This window comes from Babylonia areolata, chromosome 9, assembly GCF_041734735.1.
Source record: "Babylonia areolata isolate BAREFJ2019XMU chromosome 9, ASM4173473v1, whole genome shotgun sequence".
Classification (NCBI taxonomy): domain Eukaryota; kingdom Metazoa; phylum Mollusca; class Gastropoda; order Neogastropoda; family Buccinidae; genus Babylonia; species Babylonia areolata.
Window position 1 is genome coordinate 68866 of NC_134884.1, and position 17586 is coordinate 86451.

The 17586-nt window shown below is 48.1% G+C and overlaps 1 protein-coding gene across 1 annotated transcript in view; it reads right to left on the reverse strand.

Moving 5' to 3' along the window:
• Positions 1-1041: 1041 nt before the first annotated feature.
• Positions 1042-17586, reverse strand: part of LOC143285667 (putative aarF domain-containing protein kinase 5) — a 51963-nt gene continuing 35418 nt past the window's right edge. The window contains exons 11-14 of the mRNA XM_076593064.1: positions 14342-14519; positions 5706-5780; positions 3000-3221; positions 1042-2109 (exon numbers count right to left, since the gene is read on the reverse strand). Of these exons, the coding sequence (XP_076449179.1) occupies positions 2094-2109; positions 3000-3221; positions 5706-5780; positions 14342-14519 (491 nt within the window). The 3' untranslated portion in view covers positions 1042-2093. The remainder of the gene's footprint in view (positions 2110-2999; positions 3222-5705; positions 5781-14341; positions 14520-17586) is intronic.

Below are 17586 nucleotides of genomic sequence, written 5' to 3' on the forward strand. Positions count from 1 at the left end.
AAACAGGACAGCCAGAGAGGACAGCAAGACAGGAAACAGGACAGGTAGAGAGGACAGCAAGACAGGAAACAGGACAGGCAGAGAGGACAGCAAGACAGGAAACAGGACAGGTAGAGAGGACAGAAACACAGGAAACAGGACAGGTAGAGAGGACAGCAAGACAGGAAACAGGACAGGTAGAGAGGACAGCAAGACAGGAAACAGGACAGCCAGAGAGGACAGCAAGACAGGAAACAGGACAGGTAGAGAGGACAGCAAGACAGGAAACAGGACAGGTAGAGAGGACAGCAAGACAGGAAACAGGACAGGTAGAGAGGACAGCAAGACAGGAAACAGGACAGGTAGAGAGGACAGCAAGACAGGAAACAGGACAGGTAGAGAGGACAGAAAGGAAACAGGACAGGTAGAGAGGACAGAAACACAGGAAACAGGACAGGTAGAGAGGACAGAAAGGAAACAGGACAGGTAGAGAGGACAGAAAGGAAACAGGACAGGTAGAGAGGACAGCAAGACAGGAAACAGGACAGGTAGAGAGGACAGCAAGACAGGAAACAGGACAGGTAGAGAGGACAGCAAGACAGGAAACAGGACAGGTAGAGAGGACAGCAAGACAGGAAACAGGACAGGTAGAGAGGACAGCAAGACAGACACTGAAGGGCGTTTCTTCCTGACCACCATTTACACTGTCACACTGTGGGATGTTTCTCTCTTCCTGATGACTTTTCACACTTTCACATTGTAGGGTGTTACTCTCTTCCTGATGACCATTTACACTGTCACATTGTGGGGTGTCTCTTCCTGATGACCATTTACACTGTTACATTGTAGGATGTTTCTCTCTTCCTGATGACCATTTACACTGTCACATTGTGGGGTGTTTCTTCCTGATGACCATTTACACTGTCACATTGTGGGGTGTCTCTTCCTGATGACCATTTACACTGTCACATTGTGGGGTGTTTCTTCCTGATGACCATTTGCACTGTCACATTGTGGGGTGTCTCTTCCTGATGACCATTTAAACTGTCACATTGTGGGGTGTCTCTTCCTGATGACCATTTACACTGTCACACTGTGGGATGTTTCTTCCTGATGACCATTTACACTGTCACATTGTGGGTGTCTCTTCCTGATGACCATTTACACTGTCACATTGTGGGGTGTCTCTTCCTGATGACCATTTACACTGTCACATTGTGGGGTGTTTCTTCCTGATGACCATTTACACTGTCACATTGTGGGGTGTCTCTTCCTGATGACCATTTACACTGTCACATTGTGGGGTGTCTCTTCCTGATGACCATTTACACTGTCACACTGTGGGATGTTTCTTCCTGATGACCATTTACACTGTCACATTGTGGGGTGTTTCTTCCTGATGACCATTTACACTGTCACATTGTGGGGTGTTTCTTCCTGATGACCATTTACACTGTCACATTGTGGGGTGTTTCTTCCTGATGACCATTTACACTGTCACATTGTGGGATGTTTCTCTCTTCCTGATGACCATTTACACTGTCACATTGTAGGATGTTTCTCTCTTCCTGATGACCATTCACACTGTCACATTGTAGGATGTTTCTCTCTTCCTGATGACCATTTACATTGTCACATTGTGGGGTGTTACTCTCTTCCTGATGACCATTTACACTGTCACATTGTGGGGTGTTTCTTCCTGATGACCATTTACATTGTCACATTGTAGGGTGTTTCTTCCTGATGACTTTTTACACTGTCACACAGTAGGGTTTCTTCCTGATGACCATTTACACTGTCACATTGTAGGGTTTCTTCCTGATGACCACTTACACTGTCACATTGTAGGGTTTCTTCCTGATGACCATTTACACTGTCACATTGTAGGGTTTCTTCCTGATGACCACTTACACTGTCACATTGTAGGGTTTCTTCCTGATGACCATTTACACTGTCACATTGTAGGGTTTCTTCCTGATGACCATTTACACTGTCACACTGTGGGATGTTTCTTCCTGATGACCATTTACACTGTCACATTGTAGGGTTTCTTCCTGATGACTTTTTACACTGTCACATTGTGGGGTGTTTCTTCATGATGACCATTTACATTTTCACATTGTGTCAAACCTGTAAACAGGAAACCAGAAATGAATCAGTCAAACCATATCAACTTTGCAGCATTGAGAGTGTTTTAAAGTTAGTAAAATACTAAGAATGCTATGGGCATGTAACAGGTGTTCTTGAGAAACAGTAGACCTGATGCCACAGAGACTGGATATGGTTTTTGAGACAGGACTAACACCAGGAAAGAGTAGTGATTCAAAAATAAATTTCAATTGAAACAGGAGAGGTTTTAGAGACAGGACTAACACCATGACTTTAGAGACAGGACTAACACCATGACAGAATCAGTGATTCAAAATGAATTTCACATGAAACAGGAGGGGTGGAGTGGTGGCCCAGTGGAAACACGTCTGCCTAGGAAGCAAGAGAATCTGAGGTTGCAGGATCAAATTCTACACTCCTTGAATTGTCTCCCCTTCCACAAGACCTTGAGTAGTGGTCTGGTTACAAGTCATTTGGATGAGACATAAAAACTGATTCCTGTAGGCAGCTTGCATTCAGCACATGTAAGAGAACCCATGGTAACAAAAGGGTTGTCCCTGGCAAAGTTTTGTATAAAACTCCACTTTGATAATAAACCCAATACACCTGCACACAGAAAGAAGCAGGTGGCGCTGCACTGTGACCACACATTCTCCCAAGGGAGAGCAGTTTGCAATCTCAGAGAAATCTGTTGTGACAAGAAAGTAAAAACAATACAATACAATGCAATACAGGATACAAGAATAGTTTATCATCTCTAAGCGACAAATTGTTGAAACGTTTGCCAACAAAAAGGTGATATATACATTACCTCCACAGAACAATACCAAGTCAGATCATTCTCCCACACTCCAAAAAGAACACAACCATGACCACACACCACTATGAATGGCACAAGAAAGGACTCTCACTTCTTTTCTGCAGTTTGTAGAGCTTGGTCAAACTCAGCCACACCTGGTCCTCGTCCCAGCCAGCTCAACAAGCGTATATAGGTCCGAACCAACCAGGTGGTCACACCATACGTCACATTCTCCCGAAGCACATGGTAGTCAAACAGCCGGCGATCCACCCAGCCACGTACCCGGCCTACAATGCCCCTTGACTGGGTGTTGATATATACGCCTGTGATGGCACTGTTGTAAACAAACAATGCTGATAATAAATACATCAGATATCTATCTATCCATCTATATTCATGTGTGTGTGTGTGTGTGTGTGTGTGTGTGTGTCCTGTGTTATTTGCCAACAATGGCCATGTCTGCTATTTTGCCAAACACAGATTTTAGGATCAAGTTAGTTTTTGAGAGACATAATATTTACACACAAACAGACGTTCCTGCTGAACTATGGGGAATTGGTCTTCCATGACAATGCTTCACTTCAGTTGGCAGCCAGGAGCAAGAAGCCAGAAGAAGTCAGGAGCCAGAAGCCAGGAGCAAGAAGTCAGGAGCAAGAAGTCAGGAGCAAGAAGCCAGGAGCAAGAAGTCAGGAGCAAGAAGTCAGGAGCAAGAAGCCAGAAGAAGTCAGGAGCAAGAAGTCAGAAGCAAGAAGGCAGGATCAAGAAGGCAGGATCAAGAAGGCAGGAGCAAGAAGTCAGGATCAAGAAGGCAGGATCAAGAAGGCAGGATCAAGAAGGCAGGAGCAAGAAGTCAGGATCAAGAAGGCAGGATCAAGAAGTCAGAAGCAAGAAGCCAGAAGCAAGAAGTCAGAAGCAAGAAGTCAGAAGCAAGAAGTCAGAAGCAAGAAGTCAGAAGCAAGAAGTCAAAAGCAAGAAGCCAGGAGCAAGAAGTCAGAAGCAAGAAGCCAGAAGCCAGGTGCACAAAGTCAGGAGCATGAAGCCCAGGTCCTCTGCGAGGAGGAAGGTGGCAGAATGGTTAAGACGCTCAGCTGCCAATACAGAGAGTCCGTGAGGGTGTGGGTTCGAATCCCGCTCTCGCCCTTTCTCCTAAGTTTGACTGGAAAATCAAACTGAGCGTCTAGTCTTTCGGATGAGACGATAAACCGAGGTCCCGTGTGCAGCACGCACTTGGCGCACTGAAAAAGAACCCATGGCAACGAGAGTGTTGTCCTCTGGCGAAGTTACGTAAAATGAAATCCCCTTCATAGGTACACAAATATGTAAGCATGCACTCAAGGCCTGACTAAGCGCGTTGGGTTATGCTGCTGGTCAGGCATCTGCTCAACAGATGTGGTGTAGCGTGTATGGATTTGTCCGAACGCAGTGACGCCTCCTTGAGAAAGTGAAACTGAAACTGAAACTCTGCGAGGCATACACAATATGTGGTAACCGCTTGCTACACACGGGTCCTAAGTTTATTTCCTCATCTGAATTACTAATGTCCAATATGCATGTAGGCATGTGCTTGTGTGCTTGACTGAAGCCTTGTTACCTGTGTGCCATGATGTCAAAGTGATCCAGCTAATGCTGTTACCTGTGCACCATGCCACAGTATGCTGTTACCTGTGTGTTATGATGCCATAGTGACCACAGTATGCTGTTACCTGTATGCCATGATGCCATAGTGACCACAGTCTGCTGTTACCTGTGTGCCATGATGCCATAGCGATCCGTGGTATGCTGTTACCTGTGTCATGATGCCATAGTGACCACAGTATGCTGTTACCTGTGTGTCATGATGCCATAGCGATCCATGGTATGCTGTTACCTGTGTGTCATGATGCCATAGTGACCACAGTATGCTGTTACCTGTGTGTCATGATGCCATAGTGACCACAGTCTGCTGTTACCTGTGTGCCACGATGCCATAGCGATCCGTGGTATGCTGTTACCTGTGTCATGATGCCATAGTGACCACAGTATGCTGTTACCTGTGTGTCATGATGCCATAGTGACCCACAGTATGCTGTTACCTGTGTGTCATGATGCCATAGTGACCACAGTATGCTGTTACCTGTGTGTCATGATGCCATAGTGACCCACAGTATGCTGTTACCTGTGTGTCATGATGCCATAGCGATCCATGGTATGCTGTTACCTGTGTGTTATGATGCCATAGTGACCACAGTATGCTGTTACCTATGTGTCATGATGCCATAGTGACCCACATTATGCTGTTACCTGTGTGTCATGATGCCATAGTGACCCACAGTATGCTGTTACCTATGTGTCATGATGCCATAGTGACCCACAGTATGCTGTTACCTGTGTGCCATGATGCCATAGTGACCACAGTATGCTGTTACCTGTGTGCCATGATGCCATAGTGACCACATTATGCTGTTACCTGTGTGTCATGATGCCATAGTGACCACAGTATGCTGTTACCTGTGTGTCATGATGCCATAGTGACCCACAGTATGCTGTTACCTGTGTGTCATGATGCCATAGTGACCCACAGTATGCTGTTACCTGTGTGTCATGATGCCATAGTGACCACAGTATGCTGTTACCTGTGTGTTATGATGCCATAGTGACCACAGTATGCTGTTACCTGTGTGTCATGATGCCATAGTGACCCACAGTATGCTGTTACCTGTGTGCCATGATGCCATAGTGACCACAGTATGCTGTTACCTGTGTGTCATGATGCCATAGTGACCACAGTATGCTGTTACCTGTGTGCCATGATGCCATAGTGACCACAGTATGCTGTTACCTGTGTGCCATGATGCCATAGCGATCCACGGTGTGCCCATGCTCCCTGGTAATTGCCCGAATTGTGTTCAGATTCCTGCACACACACATATTGTCTGCACTGTCACACATCTACACATATCCACATTCTTCAAACATACACACACACACTGTCAGCACTGTTACACATCTACACATACCCACATCCTTCACACACACACACATTCCCACACACATTGTCCGCACTGTTACACATCTACATATACCAACATCTTTACACACACACACACACACACACACACACACACACTGTCTGTGCTGTTACACATACACACTAACCATATTCACATCACACACACACACACACACACACACACATTACATACAAAGAAAATGTCACTGCTCTGGAGGTGAATGAAATCTAATTTTCATGATCTAAAAATCAGGCTTCATCTGGAAGATTTGCATCCCAATAATTGGAATGTGTGAATTTTTTTTTTTTTTTTTTTTTTTTTTTTTCCCCTATTCTAACAGAAAATTTGATGTTCACAGAGAAAACTATTTTGCACACACACACACACACACTCTCTCTCTCTCTCTCTCTCCCTCTCTCTCTCTCTCTCTCTCTCTCTCTCTCTCTCTCATGCAGACAGACAGATGGACAACCTAAACCGGGTTATTACATAGTCTAACTTTGTTTACACAGGTAAACCAAAATGCTGGGTTTGTGTTCAAATAACTTGTCCTGTCCCCCTTGGTCTGTTCCTGTTCTTTCTCTGTCTGTTCCCCACACACTGCGTCTGTATTCCTGGTTTCTCTCTGTTCCCCAAACCCTGTGTCTGTATTCCTTGTTTCTCTCCGTTCTCCAAATCCTGTGTCTGTATTCCTTGTTTCTCTCTGTTCCCCACACCGTGTCTGTATTCCTTGTTTCTCTCTGTTCTCCACACCCTGTGTCTGTATTCTTTGTTTCTCTCTGTTCTCCACACCCTGTGTCTGTATTCCTTGTTTCTCTCTGTTCTCCACACCCTGTGTCTGTATTCTTTGTTTCTCTCTGTTCTCCACACCCTGTGTCTGTATTCCTTGTTTCTCTCTGTTCTCCACACCCTGTGTCTGTATTCCTTGTTTCTCTCTGTTCCCCAAATCCTGTGTCTGTATTCTTTGTTTCTCTCTGTTCCCTACACACTGTGTCTGTATTCCTTGTTTCTCTCTGTTCCCCACACCGTGTGTCTGTGTTCTTTGTTTCTCTCTGTTCCCTACACACTGTGTCTGTATTCCTTGTTTCTCTCTGTTCCCCACACCGTGTGTCTGTGTTCTTTGTTTCTCTCTGTTCCCCACACCGTGTGTCTGTGTTCTTTGTTTCTCTCTGTTCCCTACACCCTGTGTCTGTATTCCTTGTTTCTCTCTGTTCCCCACACCCTGTGTCTGTATTCTTTGTTTCTCTCTGTTCCCCACACCGTGTGTCTGTTTTCTTTGTTTCTCTCTGTTCCCCACACCGTGTGTCTGTATTCTTTGTTTCTCTCTGTTCCCCAAATCCTGTGTCTGTATTCTTTGTTTCTCTCTGTTCCCCAAACCCTGTGTCTGTATTCTTTGTTTCTCTCTGTTCCCCAAACCCTGTGTCTGTATTCTTTGTTTCTCTCTGTTCCCCACACCGTGTCTGTATTCCTTGTTTCTCTCTGTTCTCCAAATCTTGTGTCTGTATTCTTTGTTTCTCTCTGTTCCCCAAATCCTGTGTCTGTATTCTTTGTTTCTCTCTGTTCCCCAAACCCTGTGTCTGTATTCTTTGTTTCTCTCTGTTCCCCACACCCTGTGTCTGTATCCCTTGCTTCTCTCTATTCCCCAAACCCGAAGTCTGTATCCCTTACTTCTCTGTCTGTTCCACAAGCCCAATGTCTGTATCCCTTGTTTCTATGTCTGTTCCCCAAATCCCATGTCTGTATCCCTTGTTTCTCTCTCTGTTCCCCAAACCCCATGTCTGTATCCCTTGTTTCTCTGTCTCTCTGTTCCCCAAACCCCATGTCTGTATCCCTTGTTTCTCTGTCTCTCTGTTCCCCAAACCCCATGTCTGTATCCCTTGTTTCTCTGTCTCTGTTCCCCAAACCCCATGTCTGTATCCCTTGTTTCTCTCTGTTCTCCAAACCCCATGTCTGTATCCCCTTGTTTCTGTCTCTGTTCCCCAAACCCCATGTCTGTATCCCTTGTTTCTCTCTGTTCCCCAAACCCCATGTCTGTATCCCTTGTTTCTCTCTGTTCCCCAAACCCCATGTCTGTATCCCTTGTTTCTCTGTCTCTGTTCCCGAAACCCCATGTCTGTATCCCTTGTTTCTCTCTGTTCCCCAAACCCCATGTCTGTATCCCATGTTTCTCTGTCTCTCTGTTCCCCAAACCCCATGTCTGTATCCCATGTTTCTCTGTCTGTTTCCCAAACCCCATGTCTGTATCCCTTGTTTCTCTGTCTCTCTGTTCCCCAAACCCCGTGTCTGTATCCCATGTTTCTCTGTCTGTTTCCCAAACCCCATGTCTGTATCCCTTGTTTCTCTCTGTCCCTCAAACCCCATGGCTGTATCCCTTGTTTCTCTCTGTCCCTCAAACCCCATGGCTGTATCCCTTGTTTCTCTCTGTTCCTCAAACCCCATGTCTGTATCCCTTATTTCTCTGTCTCTCTGTTCCCCAAACCCCATGTCTGTATCCCTTGTTTCTCTGTCTCTCTGTTCCTCAAACCCCATGTCTGTATCCCTTATTTCTCTCTCTGTCCCTCAAACCCCATGTCTGTATCCCTTGTTTATCTGTCTCTCTGTTCCCCAAACCCCATGTCTGTATCCCTTGTTTCTCTGTTCTCCAAACCCCATGTCTGTATCCCTTGTTTCTGTCTCTGTTCCCCAAACCCCATGTCTGTATCCCTTGTTTCTCTGTCTCTCTGTTCCCCAAACCCCATGTCTGTATCCCTTGTTTCTCTCTCTGTTCTCCAAACCCCATGTCTGTATCCCTTGTTTCTGTCTCTGTTTCCCAAACCCCATGTCTGTATCCCTTGTTTCTCTCTCTGTTCTCCAAACCCCATGTCTGTATCCCTTGTTTCTGTCTCTGTTCCCCAAACCCCATGTCTGTATCCCCTTGTTTCTCTCTGTTCCCCAAACCCCATGTCTGTATCCCTTGTTTCTGTCTCTGTTCCCCAAACCCCATGTCTGTATCCCCTTGTTTCTCTCTGTTCCCCAAACCCCATGTCTGTATCCCTTGTTTCTCTCTCTGTTCTCCAAACCCCATGTCTGTATCCCCTTGTTTCTCTCTGTTCCCCAAACCCCATGTCTGTATCCCCTTGTTTCTCTGTCTCTCTGTTCCCCAAACCCCATGTCTGTATCCCCTTGTTTCTCTCTGTTCCCCAAACCCCATGTCTGTATCCCCTTGTTTCTCTGTCTCTCTGTTCCCCAAACCCCATGTCTGTATCCCTTGTTTCTCTGTCTCTGTTCCCCAAACCCCATGTCTGTATCCCTTGTTTCTCTGTCTATCTGTTCCCCAAACCCCATGTCTGTATCCCTGGTTTCTCGGTCTGTTCCCCAAACCCCATGTCTGTATCCCTTGTTTCTGTCTGTTCCCAAAACGCCATGTCTGTATCCCTTGTTTCTCTCTTGTTTTCTAAACCCAAGACTAAAGTGATGGTTTTTCGAAAAGGTGGCTTTTGGGGAAGATATGAAAAGTGGAATCTCGATGGAAATGCTCTAGAAGTAGTGAATGAATATAATTATCTAGGGTTTGTTTTTACATCAAAAATGAGTATAAACAAAGGAGTAAGGATTTTAGCAGCAAAAGGCAAACATGCATGCATTGACTGTATAAAATATATAACGAAGCTGAATGATATTTCCAAAGGATGTTTTTTCAAAATATATGATGCTCAGGTACAACCCATTCTTTCGTACGCTTCTGAGATGTGGGGTCTTAACAGACTTGATAATATTGAGAAGGTTCATTCCTTTGCATGTAAACGTTTTTTGAACATAACACTTAGAGTACCAAACAAGTTTGCATACGGTGAATTAGGACGTTAGCCACTGTATATAAATAGTGCAACAAGGTGTATTAAGTACTGGTTAAGGTTGCTGAATATGAATGTGCACCGATTACCCAGACAGGCATATTTGATGTTGTTTAACTTAGACGAAAGGGGAAAAAAATGCTGGGTGTCTTTAGTAAAAAATACTTTATTCAGACTTGGGTTTGGATATGTCTGGTTGCAACAAGGCGTTGGTTGTGAGCAAACATTTTTGTCATTATTTAAGCAAAGAATGAAAGATATATTTATGCAGGAGTGGGACGAGTCAGTAATGTCTAAAGATATATATCATAACTACAGACTGTTTAAAACTGGTTTTCAGTGTGAGCAATATTTTGACTATGTGGATAAAAAGTGTTTCAGGGACTGTTTGGTAAAATTATGGCTTGGTTTGCTCCCAATAAATGGATCATTTTTTAGAAGAACATTCAAATGTAATTCAAATTACGCATGTAAACGTTGTAATGTGATCGAAGATGAAAACCATTTTATAAACAATTGTGTCCTTTACAATAACCTGCGGCAAAAACATCTGAACTCTGAAGGTCAATTGTATGTTCACTTGATAAAGAATGGTTCTGTTTACAGTATTTGTAAACTCTGCATTTATATATTTAATGCCCTGAAGATACGACAGGAATTCTGTGACAACAATGATGAAAGTTAGAATTAATTTACCATGCACAAGAAGCACTTTTGTTCTACAGGTTAAGTTAGTACGTATTTTACATTTTGTTGTGGCTGAGTGATCACCATATTGTGTACTTTTGACCTCTTTTTAGGGGCCAGAGGCCTGGAGATTCAAGTTCTGTTCTTGTTCTTGTTCTAAACCCCATGTCTGTATCCCTTGTTTCTCTCTGTTCCCCAAACCCCATGTCTGTATCCCTTGTTTCTCTCTGTTCCCCAAACCCCATGTCTGTATCCCTTGTTTCTCTCTGGTTTTCTAAACCCCATGTCTGTATCCCTTGTTTCTCTCTGTTCCCCAAACCCCATGTCTGTATCCCTTGTTTCTCTCTGTTCCCCAAACCCCATGTCTGTATCCCTTGTTTCTCTCTGTTCCCCAAACCCCATGTCTGTATCCCTTGTTTCTCTCTGTTCCCCAAACCCCATGTCTGTATCCCTTGTTTCTCTCTGTTCCCCAAACCCCATGTCTGTATCCCTTGTTTCTCTCTGTTCCCCAAACCCCATGTCTGTATCCCTTGTTTCTCTCTGTTCCCCAAACCCCATGTCTGTATCCCTTGTTTCTCTCTGTTCCCCAAACCCCATGTCTGTATCCATTGTTTCTCTCTGTTCCCCAAACCCCATGTCTGTATCCCTTATTTCTCTGGTTTCTAACCCACCTACTCTTTTCTCTCTCTTTTCTCCAATTCCTTGTCTCTCAATATTCTCTTCTCTCCCAGTTGCAGCCATCCAGGTGTGTGTGTAGTGCCCACCTGATACCCCACCCCAGGTGTGTGAGTGGTGCCCACCTGATGACACCCCCAGGTGTGTGTGTGGTGCCCACCTGATGACTACCCCAGGTGTGTGTGTGTGTGGTGCCCACCTGATGACTACCCCAGGTGTGTGTGTGGTGCCCACCTGATGACTACCCCAGGTGTGTGTGTGGTGCCCACCTGATGACTACCCCAGGTGTGTGTGTGGTGCCCACCTGATGACTACCCCAGGTGTGTGTGTGTGTGGTGCCCACCTGATGACTACCCCAGGTGTGTGTGTGTGTGGTGCCCACCTGATGACTACCCCAGGTGTGTGTGTGTGTGGTGCCCACCTGATGACTACCCCAGGTGTGTGTGTGTGTGGTGCCCACCTGATGACTACCCCAGGTGTGTGTGTGGTGCCCACCTGATGACTACCCCAGGTGTGTGTGTGTGTGGTGCCCACCTGATGACTACCCCAGGTGTGTGAGTGGTGCCCACCTGATGACTACCCCAGGTGTGTGTGTGTGTGGTGCCCACCTGATGACTACCCCAGGTGTGTGTGTGGTGCCCACCTGATGACTACCCCAGGTGTGTGTGTAGTGCCCACCTGATGACTACCCCAGGTGTGTGAGTAGTGCCCACCTGATGACACCCCCAGGTGTGTGTGTGGTGCCCACCTGATGACTACCCCAGGTGTGTGTGTGTGTAGTGCCCACCTGATGACTACCCCAGGTGTGTGTGTGGTGCCCACCTGATGACTACCCCAGGTGTGTGTGTGAGTGGTGCCCACCTGATGACTACCCCAGGTGTGTGAGTGGTGCCCACCTGATGACTACCCCAGGTGTGTGTGTGTGTGGTGCCCACCTGATGACTACCCCAGGTGTGTGAGTGGTGCCCACCTGATGACTACCCCAGGTGTGTGTGTGGTGCCCACCTGATGACTGCCCCAGGTGTGTGTGTGGTGCCCACCTGATGACTACCCCAGGTGTGTGTGTGGTGCCCACCTGATGACTACCCCAGGTGTGTGTGGTGCCCACCTGATGACTGCCCCAGGTGTGTGTGTGGTGCCCACCTGATGACACCCCCAGGTCTGTGTGTGGTGCCCACCTGATGACTACCCCAGGTGTGTGTGTGGTGCCCACCTGATGACTGCCCCAGGTGTGTGCGTGGTGCCCACCTGATGACTACCCCAGGTGTGTGAGTTGTGCCCACCTGATGACTACCCCAGGTGTGTGTGTGTGTGGTGCCCACCTGATGACTGCCCCAGGTGTGTGTGTGGTGCCCACCTGATGACTACCCCAGGTGTGTGAGTGGTGCCCACCTGATGACTACCCCAGGTGTGTGTGTAGTGCCCACCTGATGACTACCCCAGGTGTGTGTGTGTGTGGTGCCCACCTGATGACTACCCCAGGTGTGTGTGTGTGTGGTGCCCACCTGATGACTACCCCAGGTGTGTGTGTGTGTGGTGCCCACCTGATGACTACCCCAGGTGTGTGAGTGGTGCCCACCTGATGACTACCCCAGGTGTGTGTGTAGTGCCCACCTGATGACTACCCCAGGTGTGTGTGTAGTGCCCACCTGATGACTACCCCAGGTGTGTGAGTGGTGCCCACCTGATGACTACCCCAGGTGTGTGTGTGGTGCCCACCTGATGACTGCCCCAGGTGTGTGTGTGGTGCCCACCTGATGACTGCCCCAGGTGTGTGTGTGGTGCCCACCTGATGACTACCCCAGGTGTGTGTGTGTGTGGTGCCCACCTGATGACTACCCCAGGTGTGTGTGGTGCCCACCTGATGACTGCCCCAGGTGTGTGTGTAGTGCCCACCTGATGACTACCCCAGGAGTGTGTGGTGCCCACCTGATGACTACCCCAGGTGTGTGTGTGGTGCCCACCTGATGACCACACAGGTGTGTGTGTGTGTGGTGCCCACCTGATGACTACCCCAGGGGTGTGTGTGTGGTGCCCACCTGATGACTACCCCAGGTGTGTGTGTAGTGCCCACCTGATGACTACCCCAGGTGTGTGTGTAGTGCCCACCTGATGACTACCCCAGGTGTGTGTGTAGTGCCCACCTGATGACTACCCCAGGTGTGTGTGTGGTGCCCACCTGATGACTACCCCAGGTGTGTGTGTGGTGCCCACCTGATGACTACCCCAGGTGTGTGTGTAGTGCCCACCTGATGACACCCCCAGGTGTGTGTGTGGTGCCCACCTGATGACCACCCAGGTGTGTGTGTGTGTGGTGCCCACCTGATGACTACCCCAGGTGTGTGTGTGGTGCCCACCTGATGACTACCCCAGGTGTGTGTGTGTGTAGTGCCCACCTGATGACTACCCCAGGTGTGTGTGTGGTGCCCACCTGATGACTGCCCCAGGTGTGTGTGTGGTGCCCACCTGATGACTACCCCAGGTGTGTGTGTGGTGCCCACCTGATGACTACCCCAGGTGTGTGTGTGTGTGGTGCCCACCTGATGACTACCCCAGGTGTGTGTGTGGTGCCCACCTGATGACTACCCCAGGTGTGTGTGTGGTGCCCACCTGATGACCACACAGGTGTGTGTGTGTGGTGCCCACCTGATGACCACACAGGTGTGTGTGTAGTGCCCACCTGATGACCACACAGGTGTGTGTAGTGCCCACCTAATGACCACACAGGCGTGTGTGTGGTGCCCACCTGATGACCACGCAGGTGTGTGTGTAGTGCCCACCTGATGACCACACAGGTGTGTGTGTGTGTGTGATGCTCACATGACCCTCTCAGGTGTGTGTAGTGCCCACCTGATGACCCCCCCTTCCCCAGGTGTGTGTGTAATGCCCATTTGATGACCCCCCCCCCCTATAGGTGTGTGTGTAATGCCCACCTGATGACCCCCCCCCCATAGGTGTGTGTGTAGTGCCCACCTGATGACCCCCCCCCCATAGGTGTGTGTGTAGTGCCCACCTGATGACACCCCCCCCCCTATAGGTGTGTGTGTAGTGCCCACCTGATGACCCACCCCCCTCCCATAGGTGTGTGTGTAGTGCCCACCTGATGACCCCCCTTCCCCAGGTGTGTGTGTAATGCCGATTTGATGACCCCCCCCCCTATAGGTGTGTGTGTAGTGCCCACCTGATGACCCCCCCTTCCCCAGGTGTGTGTGTAATGCCCATTTGATGACACCCCCCCACCCCCCCATAGGTGTGTGTGTAGTGCCCACCTGATGACGAGCAGCAGGCAGCGGGGCATGTCCTGTAGCACCCTCATGATCTGATCAAAGTGCTGCTGCGCCATCACGCGCATGTGGCGCAAGTCTTCTGCTGTCATGCGACTTGGCAAATGCATTCTCTGTCGTCTGATTGGCCGCTGCACTAAGATCTCGCAGAACAACTGGAAGTCTGCACAAGAAGGGGGTTGGAGGTGGCTATGTTGGTGAGTCAGCCCAGCACTGTGTAATGTGTGAAACAGGTGAACAGACATGAATCATGCAACAGAACAGTGCAGTCAGCCCAGCACTGTGTAATGTGTGAAACAGGTGAACAGACATGAATCATGCAACAGAACAGTGCAGTCAGCCCAGCACTGTGTAATGTGTGAAACAAGAGGACAGACGAACAGTGACACTGAATCATGCAACAGAACAGGGCAGAACAAATCCTGAATGTTGCATTCCAAGATACATCCACACAGGAATCCAACAAAACAAAGCACAAAACGGGTAAGTCTGAAGATATGTCTTGAATCTGTCAAAAGTTCAATCAACTGATATCAATTTCTGTGTTGTAACATTTCCAGTAGACAGATATCTCTTGAATCTGTCCAAAGTTCGATCAACCGATATCAATTTCTGTGCTGTTACATTTCCAATGACAGATATCTCTTGAATCTGTCAAAAGTTCAATCAACCCATATCAGTTTCTGTGCCGTTACTTTTCCAGTAGCTATGCACAGTAATAGTCCCCTGCAATGGCCCAGATCAGTATCAGTTTCCAAAGTAAATAGCTGTAGTACCATCAAAGAAATGGCTGGTCGCAGAATCAAACAACATTGCTTGGCTATGTGAATGTGGCACCCTGCTACCAATACCAACTGATGGCCAATGAGATTTAGATACACTGCTGCTTTTCTTGGTTCGATGTTGTCTTTATTTCTCAGTCACTGATAATGAGATTCAGTCACACACTTCCTCGTTGGCTCTTCTTCTTCTGCTGCGTTCACTCGTATGCACACGAGTGGCTTTTACGTGTATGACCGTTTTTACCCCGCCATGCAGGCAGCCATACTCCGTTTTCAGGGGTATGCATGCTGGGTATGTTCTTGTTTCCATAACCCACCGAACGCTGACATGGATTACAGGATCTTTAACGTGCGTATTTGATCTTCTGCTTGCATATACACACGAAGGGGGTTCAGGCACTAGCAGGTCTGCACAAATGTTGACCTGGGAGATCGTAAAAATCTCCACCCTTTACCCACCAGGCACCGTCACCATGATTCGAACCCAGGACCCTCAGATTGACAGTCCAACGCTTTAACCACTCGGCTATTGCGCCCGTCCCTCATTGGTTCAATCTTGTCTTAATTTCCCGATAACCAATCAGATTTAGACACGCACTTCCTCGTTGGTTCAATATTGTCTTCATTTCCTGATAACAATCAGATTTAGACACACTGCATTTCCTCGTTGGTTCAATGTCGTCTTCATTTCTCAGTCACCCAAATGTTTCTAAAACAGAATCTTCTCCAGAACTCCAGAAACAAAACAATCTTCAGACTTACATTTTATGTTCTGATTACCGAAAAATAAACCACAGAGCACTGGGCATGTCACGCATGACTTGCAGAACTCGATCATGGATGACAATGAACTCTTCACGCAATGCTTGTTGCTTCTCTGGAGTTAGGTTCCTCCATTCTCTGCGACTGACTGGCTGTGTACGGAACAGGGGTCGATTCTTCAGACGCACAGGTCTTTGCATCAGCATTATGGCAAAGATATGGAAGTCTGCACATTACATTGGCATTACAGCACAAATATCAAAGTCTGCAGATCACACAGGCATTAAAGCACAAATATGGAAATCTGCACATTCCTTGGGTATTATGGCACATATCTGAAAATCTGCAAGTTACAACACATTACTGGGGAAAATACAAGCACAGTACATTGGCATTTCCGTCTGGATATAGAAATATGCACATTACATTAGTATTCCAGGACAGATACAGAAGTCTGTACACTACTCAGGAATTACAGCACACCTGTGCCCTACCCAGGTATAGCCCACTGACAGCTGCTTTTTGGTGCCATTATTGGTTTGCAATGTCATTCAGTTAGAACAAGTACAATCACCCTGCACTCCTTAACACCCAGGCCTGAGGAGCGCAGAGGAGCACAGGGACTCACCGTGTACTCCTTAACACCCATGATAAAGGAGCACAGAGGAGCACAGACTCACCATGCACTCTTTAATACCCAGGCCAGAGGAGTGCAGAGAGGAGCACAGGGGCTCGCTGTGCACTCCTTAACACCCATGATAAAGGAGAGCAGAGAGGAGCACACAGACTCGCCATGCACTCCTTAACACCCAGGCCAGAGGAGTGCAGAGGAGCACACACTCACCATGCACTCCGTAACACCCATGATAAAGGAGAGCAGAGAGGAGCACACAGACTCGCCATGCACTCCTTAACACCCAGGCCAGAGGAGTGCAGAGGAGCACACTGACTCACCGTGCACTCCCTAACAGCCAAGCCAGAGGAGTGCAGAGGAGCACACTGACTCACCATGCACTCCCTAACAGCCAAGCCAGAGGAGTGCAGAGGAGCACACTGACTCACCATGCACTCCCTAACAGCCAAGCCAGAGGAGTGCAGAGGAGCACACACTCACCATGCACTCCCTAACAGCCAAGCCAGAGGAGTGCAGAGGAGCACACTGACTCACCATGCACTCCTTAACAGCCAAGCCAGAGGAGTGCAGAGGAGCACACTGACTCACCATGCACTCCCTAACAGCCAAGCCAGAGGAGTGCAGAGGAGCACACACTCACCATGCACTCCCTAACAGCCAAGCCAGAGGAGTGCAGAGGAGCACACACTCACCATGCACTCCCTAACAGCCAAGCCAGAGGAGTGCAGAGGAGCACACTGACTCACCATGCACTCCCTAACAGCCAAGCCAGAGGAGTGCAGAGGAGCACACTGACTCACCATGCACTCCCTAACAGCCAAGCCAGAGGAGTGCAGAGGAGCACACTGACTCACCATGCACTCCCTAACAGCCAAGCCAGAGGAGTGCAGAGGAGCACACTGACTCACCATGCACTCCTTAACAGCCAAGCCAGAGGAGTGCAGAGGAGCACACTGACTCACCATGCACTCCCTAACAGCCAAGCCAGAGGAGTGCAGAGGAGCACACTGACTCACCATGCACTCCCTAACAGCCAAGCCAGAGGAGTGCAG